This window comes from Schistocerca piceifrons, chromosome 2 (genome assembly GCF_021461385.2).
Source record: "Schistocerca piceifrons isolate TAMUIC-IGC-003096 chromosome 2, iqSchPice1.1, whole genome shotgun sequence".
Taxonomy (NCBI): domain Eukaryota; kingdom Metazoa; phylum Arthropoda; class Insecta; order Orthoptera; family Acrididae; genus Schistocerca; species Schistocerca piceifrons.
In genome coordinates this window covers 230437227-230456970 of record NC_060139.1, presented here as the reverse complement: position 1 = coordinate 230456970, position 19744 = coordinate 230437227, and the positions used below count along the sequence as shown (strand labels likewise).

Here is a 19744-nt window from a genome sequence, read left to right as displayed (position 1 = left end):
AACTGCCCCTGCACATCATTCAAATATCTGTTCAGTGCAGTGCGCTGCTACATCTATGGACTCAAATGGAATGCTGTTTTTTATGTACATGGCCACTCCCCACTTCGCAAGGAACTCTTTCAAAAACAGCTAGCTAATCTGTATCCTGGTAAAGGAAACCTCTGAATTGTCAAATTATTTAAGTGGTGCTCCAATATACCAAAAATTTCAGAGTGAACTTCTATAAACAGTTCATTAACGTTATCTCTAATATCTCTCATATTTTGATGAAAGATACTAATTCCTTCTCTACTTGGAAACATGACGTCCTCTGGAGGTGATTCCTTGAGGGACTTCCTTCAAGCACGTATATGTATCAGCTGACTTCAGTCTAAAGAATGTGCAGTTCTAACACCACTACTACACGATTTTTTCCATGAGTGGTCCCACCACCATCCACTACACTGTCACCTATAAGCTTTGTCTGCCTCCCCTTCCCATCCTATAGAGGTGCAGGCCATGCCTAGTGAAACCCGATCTACTGATAGATTCAACTGTCACCACTACAATGTGACTCATGCCCTCTGCCATCAGTGCCATCTCCAGCCCAGTGTTAACACGCTTTACAGCTGCATTAAGATGAGGCCGATCATGACACAGAAACAGTTGCACGAAATGCACATTAGTGCCACCAGTTTGAGTAGCTATCTTTACCAGGTCACCACCTACATCACAATCCCTGTTCCTATCAAGACTATTCTCTGCTACACCCACTATCGCTACCTGATCCTCCTTCGTAAAATTCCTACGTAACTCCTGTATGCTGTCACTCACTTAAGCCAACCCTGCACGAGGCTTCACAGTGCTGGTAACCCGGTACTCACTCCCGAACACTTGCTCGAACTGTTGGCCCACACCACTACCGTGTGAACTATCTAATAGCAGAACCTTCTTCTTTCTGTTAGTCTTTGCAACTGGCTTAGGCCTCCTAACTGCTGAGGACTGCTGCATATTTCCTAGACCCACAGCAACAAAAGGCTCCTCTCCACTCAACTCTGTCAGCTGGTCAAATCTATTGCGTATACGCAAAGTACAACTGTCTGAATACCTCCTCCTCGTAGTTGCCTTCTTGCCAACTGCCAGTTCCCATTCCCTAGCACCCCTCACCCTCCTCAACGTATCTAGTTTCTTCTTTGCGTATTGTAACTGCACCTGAAGGGCACAGATCTTACGTTTCTGCTCCTCTATCAGCTTATTTCTACTACAGATTGTGAATTCCCACGAGAGGATCTCGCTAGAATGCCAGCTAGCTTCCCCATTGCATTTCGCCCAATGGAAAGATTTGAACAAATCTCACAACGCAGACCATCCATCAGCACCCAGTTCAAAACGCTAAGGATAGAAACTTGAAATTTGGAGATTTCGATCTTATACTATAGGGGTCATTTAAGAAGGTGTTTTTCGAAATACCAACCCTAGGCAGATGAAATAGGGGATGAAGGTTTTTTTGAAAAATGCCGCTATTACGGCAATTTTGAACTAGACAAATGAAAACTGGTATTTGGTTTCTCAGTCAGAAATAAATAAATGCGTGTTTCAGCATTTTTGGATATTTAACTCTATGGGGGTGAAATAGTGGGTGAAAGCTTTTTTTGAAATCATATCATTATTAAAAAACTACTGAAGTATTTTTAAAACTACATATATGAACATCGGTATTTGACTTCTTGGTTATAAATAATAAAACAAAAAAGGTGTTTCAGTGTTTCTGGATATTGAACCGCTAAGGGTTAAAATAAAGGATGAGATCTCTTTATGAGAATATCTTATTATGAAAGCAATTTTAAACCGAAATCTATGAAAATTTATATTTGGCTTCTGAGTTAGAAATAAAAGATACAGGTTTCATTGTTTTTGGAAATTCAACCCCTATGGGGGTTGAATGGGGGATGAAAGTTTTTATAAAAATATTTAATTGTAAGAGCATTTTTGAAGCTAAATCTATGAAAATTTGTATTAGGCTCCTGCAGTAGAAGTAAAACATATGCATCTCACCTAAGAGGGTGAAATAGGGGAAAAACGTTTTATGAAAATGTTTCATTGCAAAAGCTTTTTTAAAGCGAAATCTTTGAAAATTGGTGTTTGACTTCTTGGTTAGAGATGAAAAAATACGTGTTTTACTGTCTTTGGAAACTCAACCCCTAAGGGGGTGAAATAGGGTCAGACTAATTCACTGACTCATCATCGCCCAGCCCAAACCGCTGAGGATAGAAACTTGAAGTTTGCAGATGGTGTGGATCTTATACTGTAGACATCATTTAAGAAGAGATTGCCCGAAATTTCACTCCTAAGGGGATGAAAGGCTTTTTGAAAATATGTCAGTATTAAAGGAATTTTGAAGCTGGAACTACGAAAACTGGCATTCGGTGTTTAGCCAGAAAATAAAAAATAGATGCATCGGCATTTTTGGAAATTCAACCACTAAGGGGATAAAATAGTAGGTGAAAGTTTTTTTTGAAAATTAATAATTGCTAAAGAACTACAAAAGGATTTTAAGGCCACATCCATGACAGTTGGATTTAACTTCTCCGTTAGATATAAAGAAAAATATGTGTTTCAGTGGCTCTGGAAATTCAAACCCTAAGGGAGTACAATAGGGGATTAAAATTTTTAAGAAACTATTTCGTTACATTAAAAAAGTTTAACCTAATTTATGAAATGTGGTATTTCACTTCTTGGTTAGATATACAGAAACACCTGCTAGGGGTTGAAAGTTGCTATGGAAATATCTCCACAAGAACGCGAAAGGCATGATTAACAAAAACTTCGGACTCCAGCTACCAGAATCGTTTTCTGGTCGGGAGTATATTCGGAAAAGATCATTTTTATATGGCCTTAATTAGCATGAAAAGCTTAGGAGGTGTTGCAATTTGAGAACAACATAAAAATTCGATTAAATAAAAAGCAAAAGAAAATCTCTGCATTCTGTACTGCACCATGTGAGTGAAGCAGCGGGCGCTAAGCTATTGTGTACATAAGGCAGACTGTCAATCTGCATCTGAACGTACATCCATACTCTGCAAACCACTGCGAACTTTGTGGCAGAGGGGGCTTGCTATTGTGTCAGTTATTAGGCCTTTTTTCCATTCCATTCAGTTGTGGAACACAGGAGGAATGACTGCTTAAACGCCTCTGTGCCTGCTGTCATTCGTCTGATCTTCACCGCACGATCCCTATGGGAGTGAGATGTACATTCCAAAGTTCATCATTTAAAGCTGGTTCTTGAGACTTTGTAAATGGGCTTTTCTCCAGATATTTTCCGCCTATCTTCAAGCTTCTGCAAGTTCAGTTTTTTTAGCATCTCTGTGACGCACTTTCATGGGTCAATGAAACCTTTGAGCACTTGTGCTGTCCTTCGTTGTCTACGTTCAATATCCCATGCTAGTTCTGTTTACTAAAGTTCATAAACACTTGGGTAACAATGTAGAGCAGGTTACATGAGTGTTTTGTATGCAATCTCCTTTGTTGAATGATTGTATCTCCCTAGTGTTCTGCCAATGGACCCAAGCCTACCACCTGCTGTACCTATGACTGAGCCTATTTGCTCAACCTATTTCATATCCATACAAGGTGTTACACCCATGTATTTGAATGAGGTCACTGATTCCACACCCCTCAGATTCTACATGTCTGCAAGCAGGTTCTATTGTGGCAGAGTAGTGTCGCTTAGTTGTAGCGTGTCACAGGGGTTGCCTGCTCACAGGCACCTAGGAACAGGCCATCTCTGTACGGGTACGTTTTTAAAGTGTTCAACAAATGTGCGCGGTTGGCACTGATTTTATTGCGGAATTGGAAGGTCTCAGAGGGACAATTTACCGTTCTATTCACACAATGTGTCACTGTCCCCCCTTTCGCCCCCATGGCACACCACAGGAGAACACAACAGATAGTGACTGATGTAACCTAAATACCATTTCTTGCTTTGGGTCATGTTAAAATTTCGGAGAATGATCTGGAACAGTCGCTAGTGGCTCCACCCTGTATACCAGAGCAAGAATTACCGTCGCGCACCCTCCAGAGTGGTCAGATGATGTTCAACGTGGTTGCAGTCACACGATGTCCTTAGAGAAGGGGTAAATAGTCCAGCGAATGTCGACAATCCCAAAAGTTGTCAAGAGCGTCATTCTGTTGTACTTTGCACTCTATACTGTTGTATTCGCCGGCGAAATGTGTTTAAATGAAAACCCCAAAAGAAAGGGGTGGTTTCACCGACATCCTTTATGCCTCCTCCTGCGGCCTTTTCGTGTCGATTCTGAACAGAAGTGTGTCTAAAATGTTTTCCCTGGCTATCCATAAAAAAGACGCGTGATTTCAACGCTGGGTATCGCAGTTCTGACCTCCTATGGAGAGGTGTCAAGAGAAACGGTGAGATGTGGGTATGGGGGCACGTGAAGATGTTCCCACCCTGTGACACATACGCTGTGGCGTTGGGCAGAATTATGATAAAGTCTGATGCCAATGTGAGCGCATGAACCCACCTTTGCACCTCACACGAACTTCTGAGCTCTGGCCTTTTTCTCCGAATACGTCGACACCTCTCCGTTTTAAGTGAGGTCGAGAGTGAGGGTAGTGTCGTAGGGCGCCACGCTTTTGCACCATCGCATAAGAAGGTTGTATGAACCTTTGAATCAAACTTCAAACTTCTGCGTCAAATGGTGGAAAATGGCGTAGTTTCTAAACAGTGATCATTTATTCTTTTGCCCAGTGTACACTGAGGTGGCAAAAGTCATGGGATAGCAATGTGCACATATGCAGATGACGGTAGTATCGCGTACACAAGGTATAAAACGGCAGTTCATTGGTGGAGCTGTCATTTGTACCTAGGTGATTCAAGTGGAAAGGTTTCTGACGTGATTATGCCCGCACGACGGGAATTAATAGACTTTGAACACGGATTGGTAGAAAGAACTAGGTGCATGGGACATTCCATTTTGGAAATTGCTAGGGAATTCAATATTCCGAGATCCACAGTGACAAAAGTATGCCGACAATATCAAATTTCAGGCATTACCTCTCACCACAGACAACACAGTGGGCAACGGCTTTCACTTAAGGAAAGCACATCACCTGCAGCACCTCTCCTGGGCTCGTAACCATGTCTATTGGACCCTAGGCGACTGGAAAACCGTGGCCTGGTCAGGTAAGTCCCGGTTTCAGTTGGTAAGAGCTGATGGTAAGCTACAAAGCCATGGAGCCAAGCTGTCAACAAGGCACTATGCAAGCTGGTGGTGACTCCTTAATGGTGTGGACTGTGTTTACATGGACTGGACTGGGTCTTCTGGTCCAACTGAACCCACAGTTCACTGGAAATGGTTGTGTCCGTCTACTTGGGGACCATTTTTAGCCGATCATGGACTTTATGTTCCTAAACAACGATGGAATTTTTATGGATGACTATGTGCCATGTCACCAGGCCACAATTCCCTGTGATTGGTTTGAAGGGCATTCTGGACAGTTTGAGCGAATGATTTAGGCACCAGTATCGCCTGACATGAATCCCATAAACATTTATGGAACATAATTGAGAAGTCGGTTCGTGCACAAAATCCTGCACCAGCAATTATGGAAGACTACAGACACAGCGTGGCTCAGTATTTCTGCAGTGGACTTCCAACGACTCGTTGAATCCATGCTACATACAGTTGCTGCAATACGCTGGCAAAAGGAGATCCAACACAATATTAGGAAGTATCACATAACGTTTCTCACCTCACTTCACCTTCTCTGTTTTCGGCTCTCGAGTAAGAATGGACTGCCATTCCGCCACAGACATTTAGATAACTCATTGGAAGTGTCCTTCGCAGATTTCAAGCCGTCGTAGAGGCAAGTGGTGGACACAACCCATGTTAACGTTCACCGATGAGTGTCCATATGCTTTTGATAAGACAGTGTATGGTAAAATGAAGAGGGTAGCTGGTAAGGGATAGGAATGGAGAGCCGTGTCACACTTGTTGAAGGGGTGATGACCAAAATATCAGTGAAACAGGTTCGAGCAGTGTCTCGTACGTTTCTGACGGTAGAGATGTAGTTGGTACTCACTGGGGTGTTGGCAGTGGGCGCCGGTGAAGTGCGGCGGGCAGCGGCAGGAGTAGGCGTTGAGCAGCGGCTGGCAGACGCCGCCGTGCAGACAGGGGCTGGGGAGGTCTCTGCTGCCACAGGGCGGGCCCTGCCATTGGAACACGCCCTGCCTGTCCTCGCCCAGGTTCTCCAGCGACTGCCCGTTCACCACCAGCCGCTGCACCGCGCCGTCCAGCCCGGACGACACGTTCGAGCAGTGGCTCACCTCCATTCCTGGACTAGGGACGGCAAAAAATATCAGTATATCAAAATATCGGTTTTCCATCAAAATACTGTCGCTATACATCGTCGATATTTAAATTATCGATATATTCGTTAATCGCTATACAATACAGAATATCGAAAGTGATATTTTCATTCCTCTTTTCTTGATTCATAGGCACTAAAGTTCTCATAAGCAGATTTCTTGCCCAATCCAACAACTACCGATCTTTGCAATTTGACAGTAAATGTCTTGCAATGGGCTTAATTTAATTTCATATTCAGCACCACAAATGAGCACCAGATTTGAACAGATGTATCTACGTTTCATATTCATTCACTCTGATAGTCCTGTTGCAGTGTCAGCTGCAGTAGTGGAAAAAACGGTAAGCGAATGGGCCAATTGTCACCTGAACAAAGAGCTGTAGATATAATACAAGAAGACTAACTAGCCTTCAGTTTGGTTATGGCATGAAAACTATTGTCCGGAAGCTCAGTCGCACAAGAAATTCCAAACTCTGATTCTCTGTCAAACGAGCTAAAACAATATCCCGCTTAACCAAATTTAGGACGGAACTGTGATCCTGCGAAGTTGTGGGTTCATAGTCGTCATTTCACACCCTTTTTTGTCGGAAATTGCTCAACAATACTTAATATGCCAAGCCTCTCCCGTTTGACTGAAAGAGTGGCATCCTTAGTAGATTTGGTTGTGGCAGATAACAAAATCAGACTGACAGGGCAACATATTAAACAGAAAGTTCTGTTATCGTCTATCTATTCATTTCTGTGACTTAGATTAATTTTTTAAATTCCTGCAAATTTTGAAAAATCCACCGATATATCCAAATGTCGATTTTTATGTATCGACAATACATGCACCTTATACATTAGTTTTTTGTAAATAAGTGATTTTATAATTCAATGTATACCTTTTATTGGTTAATGTTTGTTAATCATTTCTGTGAGTTAGATTAATATTTTTTTAAATTCCTGTAAATTTTGAAAATATCAACTGACATATCCAAATGTTGATCTTTTTGTATCGATAATACATACGGATCTGATATACATCGATACAATATATATCGATATTTGCCCATCCCTATCCTGAACTACAGGAATGCGCACCGCTGCCGCAGCTCTCACAGTGCTTCACAACTGCACTCCATATGACATTGTCATTGTTAATAAACCTCTGACAGGTCGACCTTAAGAAGTGGCCCTTTCAGGTCCTCTCTCATCATCTTCTTAAAACAGTAAGAGACAATCATAAAGCAAACTGGAAAAAACAGTTTTTGATCACGGTAAGATTACCGATCTCCGTTAAGTCCAAAAATTTGTAGGTGATTAACGAATTCATCGAAAGCTCAGCTCGTGTTGCGATCGGATTGTAGTTATGCCCTCACTGGTTCGAATCTCGCAGGTACCTATATTCTTCTTAATTTTTTCAGTTTCATATTTGCCAACAGATGGAAATGTTAAATAACAAACTTTGTTTATTTTCTGATCGGATCACAACAGTCAATGAATGCTGTAAGTCTTTTTCTAGTTCTTACTGCACACCGATTTTTTAGTTCGTTGTTAACACATGACGATCCCGTTTCGGCTGTTATGTTGTTTTCAAGTGATCGTTTTAGATGTCACAATACAGCGTCGTCGAGTGTTTTGTGCGAGTTTTTCTCAATTTTTTTACTAGTGGAGTTTCTTAGAACTTTATGTTTAGTTCACTTGATATTTGCGCCAATGCTCACTTGACATAAAACATATTTGAAAAGATAAATACAGCAAAGATATACCTGGTTATAAGCATACTCCTCTCGACTTTTGGCAAGACAAGTGTTTACTGTCAAGGAAAGCCCCGTGGACCCCACAATATGCTGTGACATAAATAGTCGGTATTACATCTCACAAGGGAACCTCCCCATCGCACCCTCCTCAGATTTAGTTATAAGCTGGCACAGTGGATAGGACTTGAAAAACTGAACACAGGTCAATCGAGAAAACAGGAAGAAGTTGTGTGGAACTATGAAAAAAATTAGTAAAATATACAAACTGAGTAGTCCATGCGAAGATAAGCAACATCAAGGTGAATGTTAGCTCCCGTGGTCCCGTGGTTAGCGTGAGTAACTGCGGAACAATAGGTTCTAGGTTCAAGTCTTCCCACCGCTGAAAATTTTACTTTCTGTCTCTGTTCACTGTAATAAGTTTAGTGTCTGTGTTTTGCGACAGCACCGCAAAACCGTGAGATTAGTAGACGAAAGGACGTGCCTCTCCAATGGGAACCGAAAACATTTGATTGCAAGGTCATAGGTCAACCGATTCCTCCACAGGAAAACACGTCTGATATATTCTATACGACACTGGTGACGGCATGTGCGTCACATGACAGGAATATGTTGTCGACCCACCTAAGTTGTACACTTAGCGAATGGGTAAAAAGATTCTTCTGTATTGTCCGATTTAGGTTTTCTTGTGGATATGATAATCACTCCCAAAAAAGTGATGAAAACGTAAGAGTTTGTCACATAAACAAAAATAAAAAATTAAACTTTTCACTCGAGGGAAGACTTGAACCTAGGACCTCTCGTTCCGTAGCTGCTCTCGCTAACCACGGACCCACGGCACTCCTTGGCTCGTGTTCTCCTTGATGTTGCATATCTTCGCATGGACTACTCAGTTTGTATATTTTACTAATTTTTTCATAGTTCCACACAACTTCTTCCTGTTTTCTCGATTGATCTGTGTTCAGTTTTTCAAGGCCTATCCACTGTGCCAACTTATAACTAAATCTGAGGGGGGTGCGATGGGGAGGTTCCCTTGTCAGAAACTTATATACACTACGTCGCTTATAGTTACGTGTATTTCCTCACATAATATACAATTAAGGGAAGCAACTCTCCTTTAGCGAAAGATTCCGGAATAGTCCTCCATTCGGATCTCAACGAGGGGACTGCCAAGGGGGAGGTTACCATGAGAAAAAGATTGAATAATCAACGAGATAATAACATTGTACGAGTCTTGGCGTGAAATGTCAGATGCTTGAACGTGGTAGGGAAACTAGAAAATCTGGAAACGGAAATGCAAAGACTCAAGCTAGATATGGTAGGGGTCAGTGAAGTGAAGTGGAAAGAAGACAAGGATTTATGGTCAGATAAGTATAGGGTAATATCAACAGCAGCAGAAAATGGTATAACGGGAGTAGGATTCGTTACGAGTAGGAAGGTAGGGCAGAGAGTGTGTTACTGTGAACAGTTCAGTGATAGGGTTATTCTTATCAGAAGCGACAACAAACCAACACCAACAACGATAGTTCAGGCATACATGCCTACGTCGGAAGCTGAAAACGAAGAGATAGAGAAACTGTATGAGGATATCGAAAGGATAATACAGTATGTAAAGGGAGATGAAAATCTAATATTCATGGGGGACTGGAATTCAGTTGCAGGGGAAGGAGTAGAAGAAAAGGTTACAGGAGAATGTGGACATGGGACAAGGAATGAGAGAGGAGAAATATTAACTGGGGTCTGTAATAAGCTTCAGCTACTAATAGCGAATACTCTGTTCAGGAATCACTGGAGGAGGAGGTATACTTGGAAAAGGCTGGGTGATACGGGAAATTTCAATTAGGTTACATCATAGTCAGACAGAGATTCCGAAATCAGATTCTGGATTGTAAGGCGTACACAGGAGCAAATATAGACTCAGGCCACAACATAGTAGCGACGAAGAGTAGGCTCAAGTTTAAGACATTAGTCAGGAAGAATCAATACACAAAGAAGTGGGGTTACGTAAGTACTAAGGAATGACGAGTTACGCTTGAAGTTCTCTGAGACTATAGGTACAGAAGCAGGGAATAGTTCAGGAGGCAGTACAGTTGAAGAGAAATGGACATCCCTAAAAAGAAGAAAGAGGAGTCGATTTAGAAGAGGTAGGGGACCCGGTATTAGAATCAGAATTTAAAAGAGCTTTGGAGGACTTACGATCAAATAAGGCAGAAGGGATAGATAACATTCCATCAGAATTTCTAAAATGACTAATCACGTAGGTGTGTAGGATGTACACTACTGGCCATTAAAATTGCTACATCACGAAATGACGTACTACAGACGCGAAAGGTTTGCGCCGGTGGCGACACCTACGACGTGCTGACATGAGGAAAGTTCCCTACCGATTTCTCATACACAAACAGCAGTTGACCGGCGTTGCCTGGTGAAACGTTGTTGTGATGCCTCGCGTAAGGAGGAGAAATGCGTACCATCACGTTTCCAACTTTGATAAAGGTCGGATTGTAGCCTATCGCGATTGCGGTTTGTTGTATCGCTACATTGCTGCTCTCGTTGATCGAGATCCAATGACTGTTAGCAGAATATGGAATCGGTGGGTTCAGGAGGGTAATACGGAACGCCGTGCTGGATCCCAACGGCCTCGTTTCACTAGCAGTCGGGATGACAGGCGTCTTATCCGCATGGCTGTAACGGATCTTGCAGCCACGTCTCGATCCCTGAGTCAACAGTTGGGTACGTTTGCAAGACAACAACCATCTGCACGGACAGTTCGACGGCGTTTGCAGCAGCATGGACTATCAGCTCGGAGACCATGGCTGTGGTTACCCCTGACTCCCCTGTAGTTTGTTGTGAACCTGTCATTTTCGTGCAAATAGTAATTAAAAGTAAGAGTGAACAATTTTTAGTAAAAATTGTGATTCCATATTTTTTAATTAACATTTTCAATTGTTAATAAATGTGAGATTAAAAAAAGTAAGACCATTAGTAGTAGTGAGATTCGAATCAGCGAATTTATTATGTTTCATTTCAGTTACCCTAAGTGCTGAGCTGCCGATGAATTCGTCAGTAATTTACAAATGTTTCGTACTTAAAAATGCTCGGAAGTCTTCTGACCTTCAAAGCCCATTTATTTGAGATTTTTTTTTTAAATCAGAGAGGGCCAGTGCATAAGGTCAACTTGTAAGAAATGCTTTAATTATAATACTCTCTAACTTAACATCTGTTAGATTGGCGCACGAGTTAGTAGAGGTTTTTGCATAGTTTAATAAACACAACATAGGTACGTAATAGAGGCTCTAGGCATCAGTAATATATTCTCCTTCACTGTTTACGACAGTCTTCCAACGTTGGTGTAACTTTTCGATTTCTCGACTGTAGAAATCACGTGGTTTTGAGGCGAATAACTTGTCGAGCAATGTTCGCAGCGCATTTTCGTCCGGAAAGGAAGTTCCTTGAAGGTTGTTCGATAGAGAGCGGAAAAGACGAAAATCCGAGAGCGTAAGATCAGGTAAATGAGGTGGATGCGGAATGACTTCCCAACTCAACTCCTGTATAGTGTTTTTTATTAATCTAGTAGAATGTGGGAGGGCGTTTTCATACAGTTGCATCACTTCACGCAGTCTTCCTGGTTGTTGTTCTTTGATTGCTTCCGCAAGACGTCTCAGTTGTTGACAAGAAAGGATTAAACCTCGGGGAAGCAATTCGCACAACACGAAACCGTCGCTGTTCCACCAGGTTCATATTAACTTTTGTGAAGACGTTCGGGTATTTGTATGAGGAGTTGCTGCTTTGTTTGGGGTCAACCGTTTCTTTCTTTCGCTTATGTTAGTATAAATACACCATTTCTCGTTACCTGCAACGTTACAGCATATGAACTTTGGTGTTGTTCAAGAGGCAGTTGACGACGAGCAAGCAGAGATGCACATTTGGCCACCAGATGATCTTTGTGAGTTTGGCTGAGAGCATGCGGTAACCATGCACCCGATTTTTTAATCTTTCTCACTGCAGGAAAATGTCGCACGATGGGAGAATGATCACAGTTCTTCAAATCTGTCAGTTATCGAGTAGCCGGCAGCTGTGACAGAGCGGTTTTAGACGCTTCAGTCCGGAACCGAGCTGCTGTTACGGTCGCAGGTTCGAATCCTGCCTCGGACATGATATGTGTGATGTCCTTAGGTTAGCTAGGTTTAAGTAGTTCTAAGTCTAGGGGACTGATGACCTCAGATGTTAAGCCCCTTAGTTCTTAAAGCCATTGTGAATTAATAAGTTTAAACGATCTACATCAAACCCCGAAGGTCATTCTGAACGTGGAGAGTCACTAATGTCGAAGCGACCCTCCTTAAAATAATTTTCTTGCCAGGCTCTGTCCAATGATATTACCCCTACACGCAGCGCAAATGTTGCTCGCTGCTTCCGGTGCTGTCACTCTGCTGAACTCAAAACAGAAGAATATGTCAGAAATGTTCCTATTTCTCCACTTGCCACTCCATTTCTAGCGTCCACAGCTCCAAATGACAAAATGGCAATACGTAATCCCAAATAGCAACAGTGAACTACAAATAACAAATGGCAATCGGTAAATAAACTCACAGCGACCGGAATACCAACATGCAAAACAAAAACGCTACAATCTGCTCTTATATTACTAAACAGTTAAACCCGTCACGCAGCCGCAATTGCAGGTTGCCTATCTAGAGGATTTCAGGGGCGACAAAACTTTGATTTTGAGTATTTCGAATAATAATTGACCGAATGTAAAAACCTGCTGTCATAATCTACTCATTAAAAGGTATTAACTCACTTTAAAGGTTTAACGCAGTATTCAAGTTAGAAACTGTGTAGGCCTACTTGTCTTGAGGCAACATAACTATCGGCATACAAATTACCCAGACCGTACTTATCCAGTGTTTGAGAATGACAGCACTTACAGACTTCCAGCATAGTTTTTTCGTTTACCATTTTTGGTTTCATTCTTTCAGTAGTCTATGTGTGAATAATCCGAAATTAATTGGTGCATATTGGACGACATGATGACTTGTGCGTTGTTACGCTTGAGGCTGTTGGGAGCCATTAAGGGCACTCCAAGATACGAGATCAGAGAGACAGTGCAGAGAGCGGGCAAAAGTGGTAGTGTTTATGTTAGCGGAACTAAATAGTAACACTAGAGCCGTGCAAATTGCAGACGCTCTGGACAACTGTCCCAGGGGAGAAGTTTCACTTCAGAGAATTAACTGGTGACTCCATTCACATCCTAGGCGCTGCTGTAAGGCGTCACAGTAGAAGATAGTACGTCTTAGCAGGGGCAACATGCTTGATACTTACTCCTGATAATTGCAACGTCAGTGGTTTACACAGGTTAGAGTGCTGCTACAGCAGCCCCCACTCACAAAAGGATTGAGGACGGATGTAAAGTCCAGAAGCCTTACAACCTAGGGTATACTAAGTAGCAGAAGGGGATGAATCTAAATATGGTTGGCCAGAGGCGCCCTGGAGGTACAGAGCGACTTGTCAGATTGATCGAAGCTTGTTAAGTGCCTATGGATAGGTAGGTCTTATATAGGAAGGGAGAAATAGTGCGCCGCAACAGTTCATTAAAAACCCATGTTTTTGTATTCAGAGGAGAGTTCTCGGTCAGATCGTTGTGGTGCCGGCTGCCTGTCGTTCGGGGTCAGCTTCGGTAACCTCCGTCATGTCTGCTTTTCTCACTTGGAGTGCTGCTCTCAAGTTTGTACTTAACGTGCTGCTGCCGGCCGCTGTGGCCGAGCGGTTCTAGGCGCTTCAGTCCGGAACCGCGCTGCTGCTACGGACGCAGGTTCGAATCCTGCCTCGGGCATGGATGTGTGTGATGCCCTTAGGTTAGTTAGGTTTAAGTAGTTGTAAGTCTAGGGGACTGATGACCTCAGATGTTAAGTCCCATAGTGCTTAGAGTCATTTGAACGGTTTTGAACTTAACGTACTGCTAGTGTTCGCTACTTCTGTCAGCGCTCAACATCGTGTATTCAGACACTGACTTCTATCGTCCAGCCAATTGCTTCCTTTGCTTTACCTAATGTTTAGGGTTAACCTTCAGTGTAGTAGGTAATCTGATTGCTAAAAAATAGTTTTAATCCTGCCCCTGAATTCCACGAGTCTCCTGAAATATTAAGGTTTGAATTTGTAAGCCTAGAACTGTATCGTTGACTGTCGATAGTCGCCTCTCTGCCGGGCGCAGAGCAACAGTGGGGAGTCATGGCGTAGCTTTCCTGGAACGTGGGCGGAGTGTTGTGTTGATGCTGTGGCTGGAGTGCGTATCTTACAAGTTATGGTGAAGTAATTGAACATGTTGCCACACAAGTTTTGCGTTTAATTTCAGTGTTCACGACGCCGTATCAATGTTTATCCAAAAGGTGATGTTTCTCGGTTTCGTGTGTCGTGTCGAGAGAACAACAATCAGCCGCGTCGCGACGATTACGGAAAAATAATGTGGACTGGTATGATCCTAACTGCAAGTCCTAAATGAAAGAAACATATATGGTTTTGACTGGCTGAATATCACGAGCGCAGATACTTTCTCGTTCGTATATCGTACCAGAAATTTTATGGAGTATCCGCGTCGCGGTTCGGTCACGCGCACGCTCGTATTATAAGCTATTGAATTGTTTAGTACTGTTGGAAGAACTGTAGCAATCGTCGACTGATAAAAAACATCCGTTGAACAGTGATTATTTTGTGTTCTATGCACCGTGTTTTTGCATTGGATGCCATCATTCAGACAACGTCCTTATACGCCACAATGGACACGTACTGGGAATACAAATACTGATCACGTACGTTGTAGAATAATGCTAATTGTGAACAGTGCAGCCCCACCTTGTGCGAATGTTTAACAGAATACAGTGAATTCTACCAGATTAACTTGGTATTATTGGTGTGAGTGACTCCTCTCCCTGCTGGACATATCATAGCAGGCAGTGTAGACAGCAGCAGATCAACCGCCGCGAGAAGAACCAGGTACGTGGATTTAGGCATATGGCCGTTAAATATCCAGCCCCGTTCCTGTGTCTCGGGAGTGTTGTACAGTCTCGAGTGCTGAAGGCTAGCTTTTGTTAGTACTGCATACCTAGCCCACCCAGCTAGCCGCTGCTTCCCGAGCGGGAAGGCGTGCCGGTCCCCGGCACGAATCCGCCCGGCGGATTAGTGTAGAGGTCCATTGTGCCGGCCAGCCTCCGGATGGTTTTTAAGGTGGTTTCCCATCTGCCTCGGCTGGTTCCCCTATTTCCACCTCAGTTACACTATGTCGGCGATTGCTGCACAAACACTGTCTCCACGTACGCGTACACCGTAATTGCTCTACCATGCAAACAATTGGGGCTACACTCGTCTGGTATGAGACGTTCCCGGGAGGGTACAATGGAGGCCGAACCGCGCAATACCCTGGGTTCAGTGTGGGGCGGCGCTGGGGTGGGTGGACTCCTGTGGCCTGTTGTGGAGTTGTGAACCACTGAGGGTTACGTCGAGACGAAGCCTCTCCGTCGTTTCTAGGTCCCGGTTTAATACACAATACACACAATACACTGCATATCTACCCCATTTCCTCCTGGGCTTGTTACAAATTGTCAACAATTCACTGTGTGTGAACCGTGGGAAAATATGGGATACATCAACCTGTATCCGAAAGTTATAAAACGTTTATTGCAAAATGTGCGAAAATAGGGTTTGGACGACCTTTGTAGGCAATGGCTCTAGTATAACTGATAGTGACCTTCGTTGTACGAGTCTTAAGATTTGATCTGATAATGGCAGTAAATGAAACATCATGATAAATGAATATAATTTAAGCAATCAGGACGTTTGTATTCGCAAAAATAAAACAGTTTTAACTAGGGCCGTGATCGGAGAGAACACCTAGGAGGCAAAATTCTTAATTTCCAGTCATTTGAAAAACTGGTGGTAATAAACATTTTCACGGGCTTCAACTTTTCAACGCAACCAGACACTAACACAATTGTGAACCACTGAGGGTTACGTCGAGACGAAGCCTCTCCGTCGTTTCTAGGTCCCGGTTTAATACACAATACACACAATACACTGCATATCTACCCCATTTCCTCCTGAGCGTGTTACAAATTGTCAACAATTCACTGTGTGTGAACCGTGGGAAAGTATGGGATACTTCAACCTGTATCCGAAAGTTATAAAACGTTTATTGCAAAATGTGCGAAAATAGGGTTTGGACGACCTTTGTAGGCAATGGCTCTAGTATAACTGATAGTGACCTTCGTTGTACGAGTCTTAAGATTTGATCTGATAATGGCAGTAAATGAAACATCATGATAAATGAATATAATTTAAGCAATCAGGACGTTTGTATTCGCAAAAATAAAACAGTTTTAACTAGGGCCGTGATCGGAGAGAACACCTAGGAGGCAAAATTCTTAATTTCCAGTCATTTGAAAAACTGGTGGTAATAAACATTTTCACGGGCTTCAACTTTTCAACGCAACCAGACACTAACACAATGCTAGGCACAAATCCATGAAAAATGAAAATATGGAAGCAGACACTAGTCTTTCGTATATGCCGGCCGGAGTAGCCGAGCGGTTCTAGGCGCTTCAGTCTGGAACCGCGCGACCGCTACGGTCGCAGGTTCGAATCCTGCTTCGGGCATGGATGTGTGTGATGTCCTTAGGTTAGTTAGGTTTAAGTAGTTCTAATTTCTAGGGGACTGATGACTTCAGAAGTTAAGTCCCATAGTGCTCAGAGCCATTTGAACCATTCTTTCGTATACCTCTTCTCATTTTGCCACAGCATTTACTTCGATGCTGACAGTCCAGATCCAATTTTTGTCATTCCATGTGTTTAACGTAGCTGTCTTTAATTCTGTCACAGAATCAGTTTGTGAGGAACGAGAAGTACAAGATATGTATATCAGATGAATATAATTGTGAAATTAAAGAAAGGCTTCTATATCTCCTTGAAAGCTCCATCTAACAGAGAAGCAAATAACTTACTTTCATGGAATATGCTTAAGCTCCTGAGAGACAAGCAGAAGTTTTTCCTCTACGAAAGTATGTTACAACATTAAAATTGGCAACTTCCATGAGAACAAGTGAAACATGTAGTGATTACGAGATACAACACAAGGGAAGAAGAACTCAGTAGGATTACAAAAGTAATGTAAAAATAGTGGCTTTTCTAATTTGTGTTATGGAGGTATTTTCCTAACGTATCCGTTCAGTGAATAAAACTGACATTAAAAACAATTTTTCTTAGTATTAAAGGAATGAAAAAGGTTTTATATCTTTTATGAATACATTTTAGTGTTTTCAGCATAAATATTTAAATAATTATTTTGGTATAAAATTCCATTCTTTAGAAATAACTAACATAAAAATATTATAGTACCCACACAGGCTTAGTTGGTCGGCTTCCATGAATGAAAATGAACTTTGCAGAACCAGTGGAACATGATGCTTTACAGTGTGCCTTAAACTCTCAAGTCCCATAACCTCTGACAATAAAACATTCCACACCAGTTAGATTGCATAATTCTTTTTAAGCTTTGATTATGTAAGTTGCATACTTTCAATACTCGATGATTACTAATGGATGGCAAAAATAGGGTAGTCATGTTGTACAAGCCCATATTTTGCCTCATTTGCTCTCTCTATGTTTTATTATTATCCCACGCAAAGTTAATTTGTTAACACAAAGATAGCGATTTGTCTCACGCTCGTTGTGAGAGGACAAAGTGACCCTAGATTTGTAATTTGGCTAAGCAACTAAATTCCTGTTCATGGGACTGATAATTGGCATCACCTTGTATTTTTAAAGAAATATAAATGTTCTTTCCATACTGCAAGCTGTTTTTCCTTCTGTAATTCGGATGGTTATTCCCAATTCCCATATTTACTCCATCCATTCCTATTTCCTTTTTTTAGAAGAAGCTGTTCTTGCCCATGAAGGGCATGGGTAATTTTTCCACCATCAACGCTAAAGTATTCGTGCTGCAGGCATGGACTGAAATTCTGGCAAAATTAAGAAGGAAAAGGCTGTAAAAATTAGCGGAGGACAAAATATGCAAAAGCTGATTGTAATCATTTTGATGAAACAGAAACTGCTCGAACTTGTATTTTCAGCTCTGTGAGCGTCGAATTGCGTGTAGCCATTACAAAATCCTTTTGGGATTTTTAGGCCGACATATGTTATTCAAATTCGCTAACGTTTCTGTGATGCGAGCGGCCACCGCCCACAAAGGGCCGTTTCCATTAGCTTCCGTTACCAAAACCGGCGCTGATACCGCAGACCGATTGCATTGGCGTGTAAATGGACTCAAAGCTCTCTCTTTGTGTTCGAGCTTTCTTTGTATGCCACTGCGAAGGTTTCACGTAATGATGGCACGACCCATTTACGTTGCTTTCCTTTCTGTTAAGGTAGTGGACATACTTCTGCCGCCAGCAGCTTTCCTTAGCATAGGAACACAGTAACTGTCCACTTTAGCGCATACTTTCGTGTAGCATGACTGAAATGATTGTCTTTTATTAAGACATATTTGATCGCTTATAATCATACGATCGATTTAAAGACATTCCGGTCTTAAAATAGGCCTTGTACTGTCAAGACAGCAAGGTTAGACACGTCTGTTTGGCCCTGCGTCGTAGCGTGCTTGTTACTCACACAAAGTTATTTAACAAGTGACGGTGCTTCTGAAATGAAGGGGTTTTTACGACCGAAAGAGTTACGTGTCACCATCCTCTACCTCTCCTTGTATTTTTCGTAACTGATGTACCGTATATGCAGGTAATACAGGGTAAATTACTTGATGTAGATTTATCTGTTATGTAATAGAACATCTCTTAATTTACCTGCAAAATAAAGGAGCTGAAGTCACCGGGGAGAGACTACACACCTTGAGATTTGCAAATGACATTTCAGTATTAGCAAATCATTTTGAAGAGCTACAGATATTATTATCGGATCTCGCTTCGGAACGTCAGGCAGTGGGACTGAAGATAACGATCTTCAAGATAAAAATTACTTCAAATAAATGGAGAATATTAGGAAGCGTACACCTCAGAAACACAGAACTGGACCTTGTCAGAGTATACATCTATCTTGGCCAGCTAGTGAATATGACAGTAGATACAAGATCGGAAATCGTTCGACGCATCATTGTAGGCTGGCAGGCTTTAGGAAGACACAGGGTGGTTACTCGAGGGGGCCCCCACGAAAATCGAATGATCGTAGGTGAGAGGGTTCCCATGAAAATCGGATGATAGTAGGACAACGAAACTTTGCGTGAAATCAGGACTGTAAGGAAAACATACACCATGTGATCAAAAGTATCCGGACACCGCAAAAAACATAAGTTTTTCATATTAGGTGCATTATGCTGCCATCTTCTGTCAGGTACTCCATATCAGCGACCTCAGTAGTCATTAGACATCGTGAGAGCAGAATTGGAAGCTCCGCGGAACTCACGAACTTCGAACGTGATCAGGTGATCTAGAGGTAGCGTCTTTGATTCATAATCAAAACGTCTTCGGTCCCGGGTTCGGTCCGCGCCACTGCTTAAATTTTGATAAATAATCAGCATTGGCGGCCTCATTCTGCCAACGGTCTTGTCAAAGAGGGCGGAGGAGCGGATAGAGGTTCTGGGCACT

General features: G+C 42.3%; 1 protein-coding gene across 1 annotated transcript in view; it reads right to left on the bottom strand.

The window, feature by feature from the left end:
- Positions 1-19744, bottom strand: part of LOC124775274 (agrin-like) — a 369325-nt gene that overhangs the window by 42859 nt on the left and 306722 nt on the right. The window contains exon 19 of the mRNA XM_047250112.1: positions 6079-6335. Coding sequence (XP_047106068.1) covers positions 6079-6335 — 257 coding nt within the window. The remainder of the gene's footprint in view (positions 1-6078; positions 6336-19744) is intronic.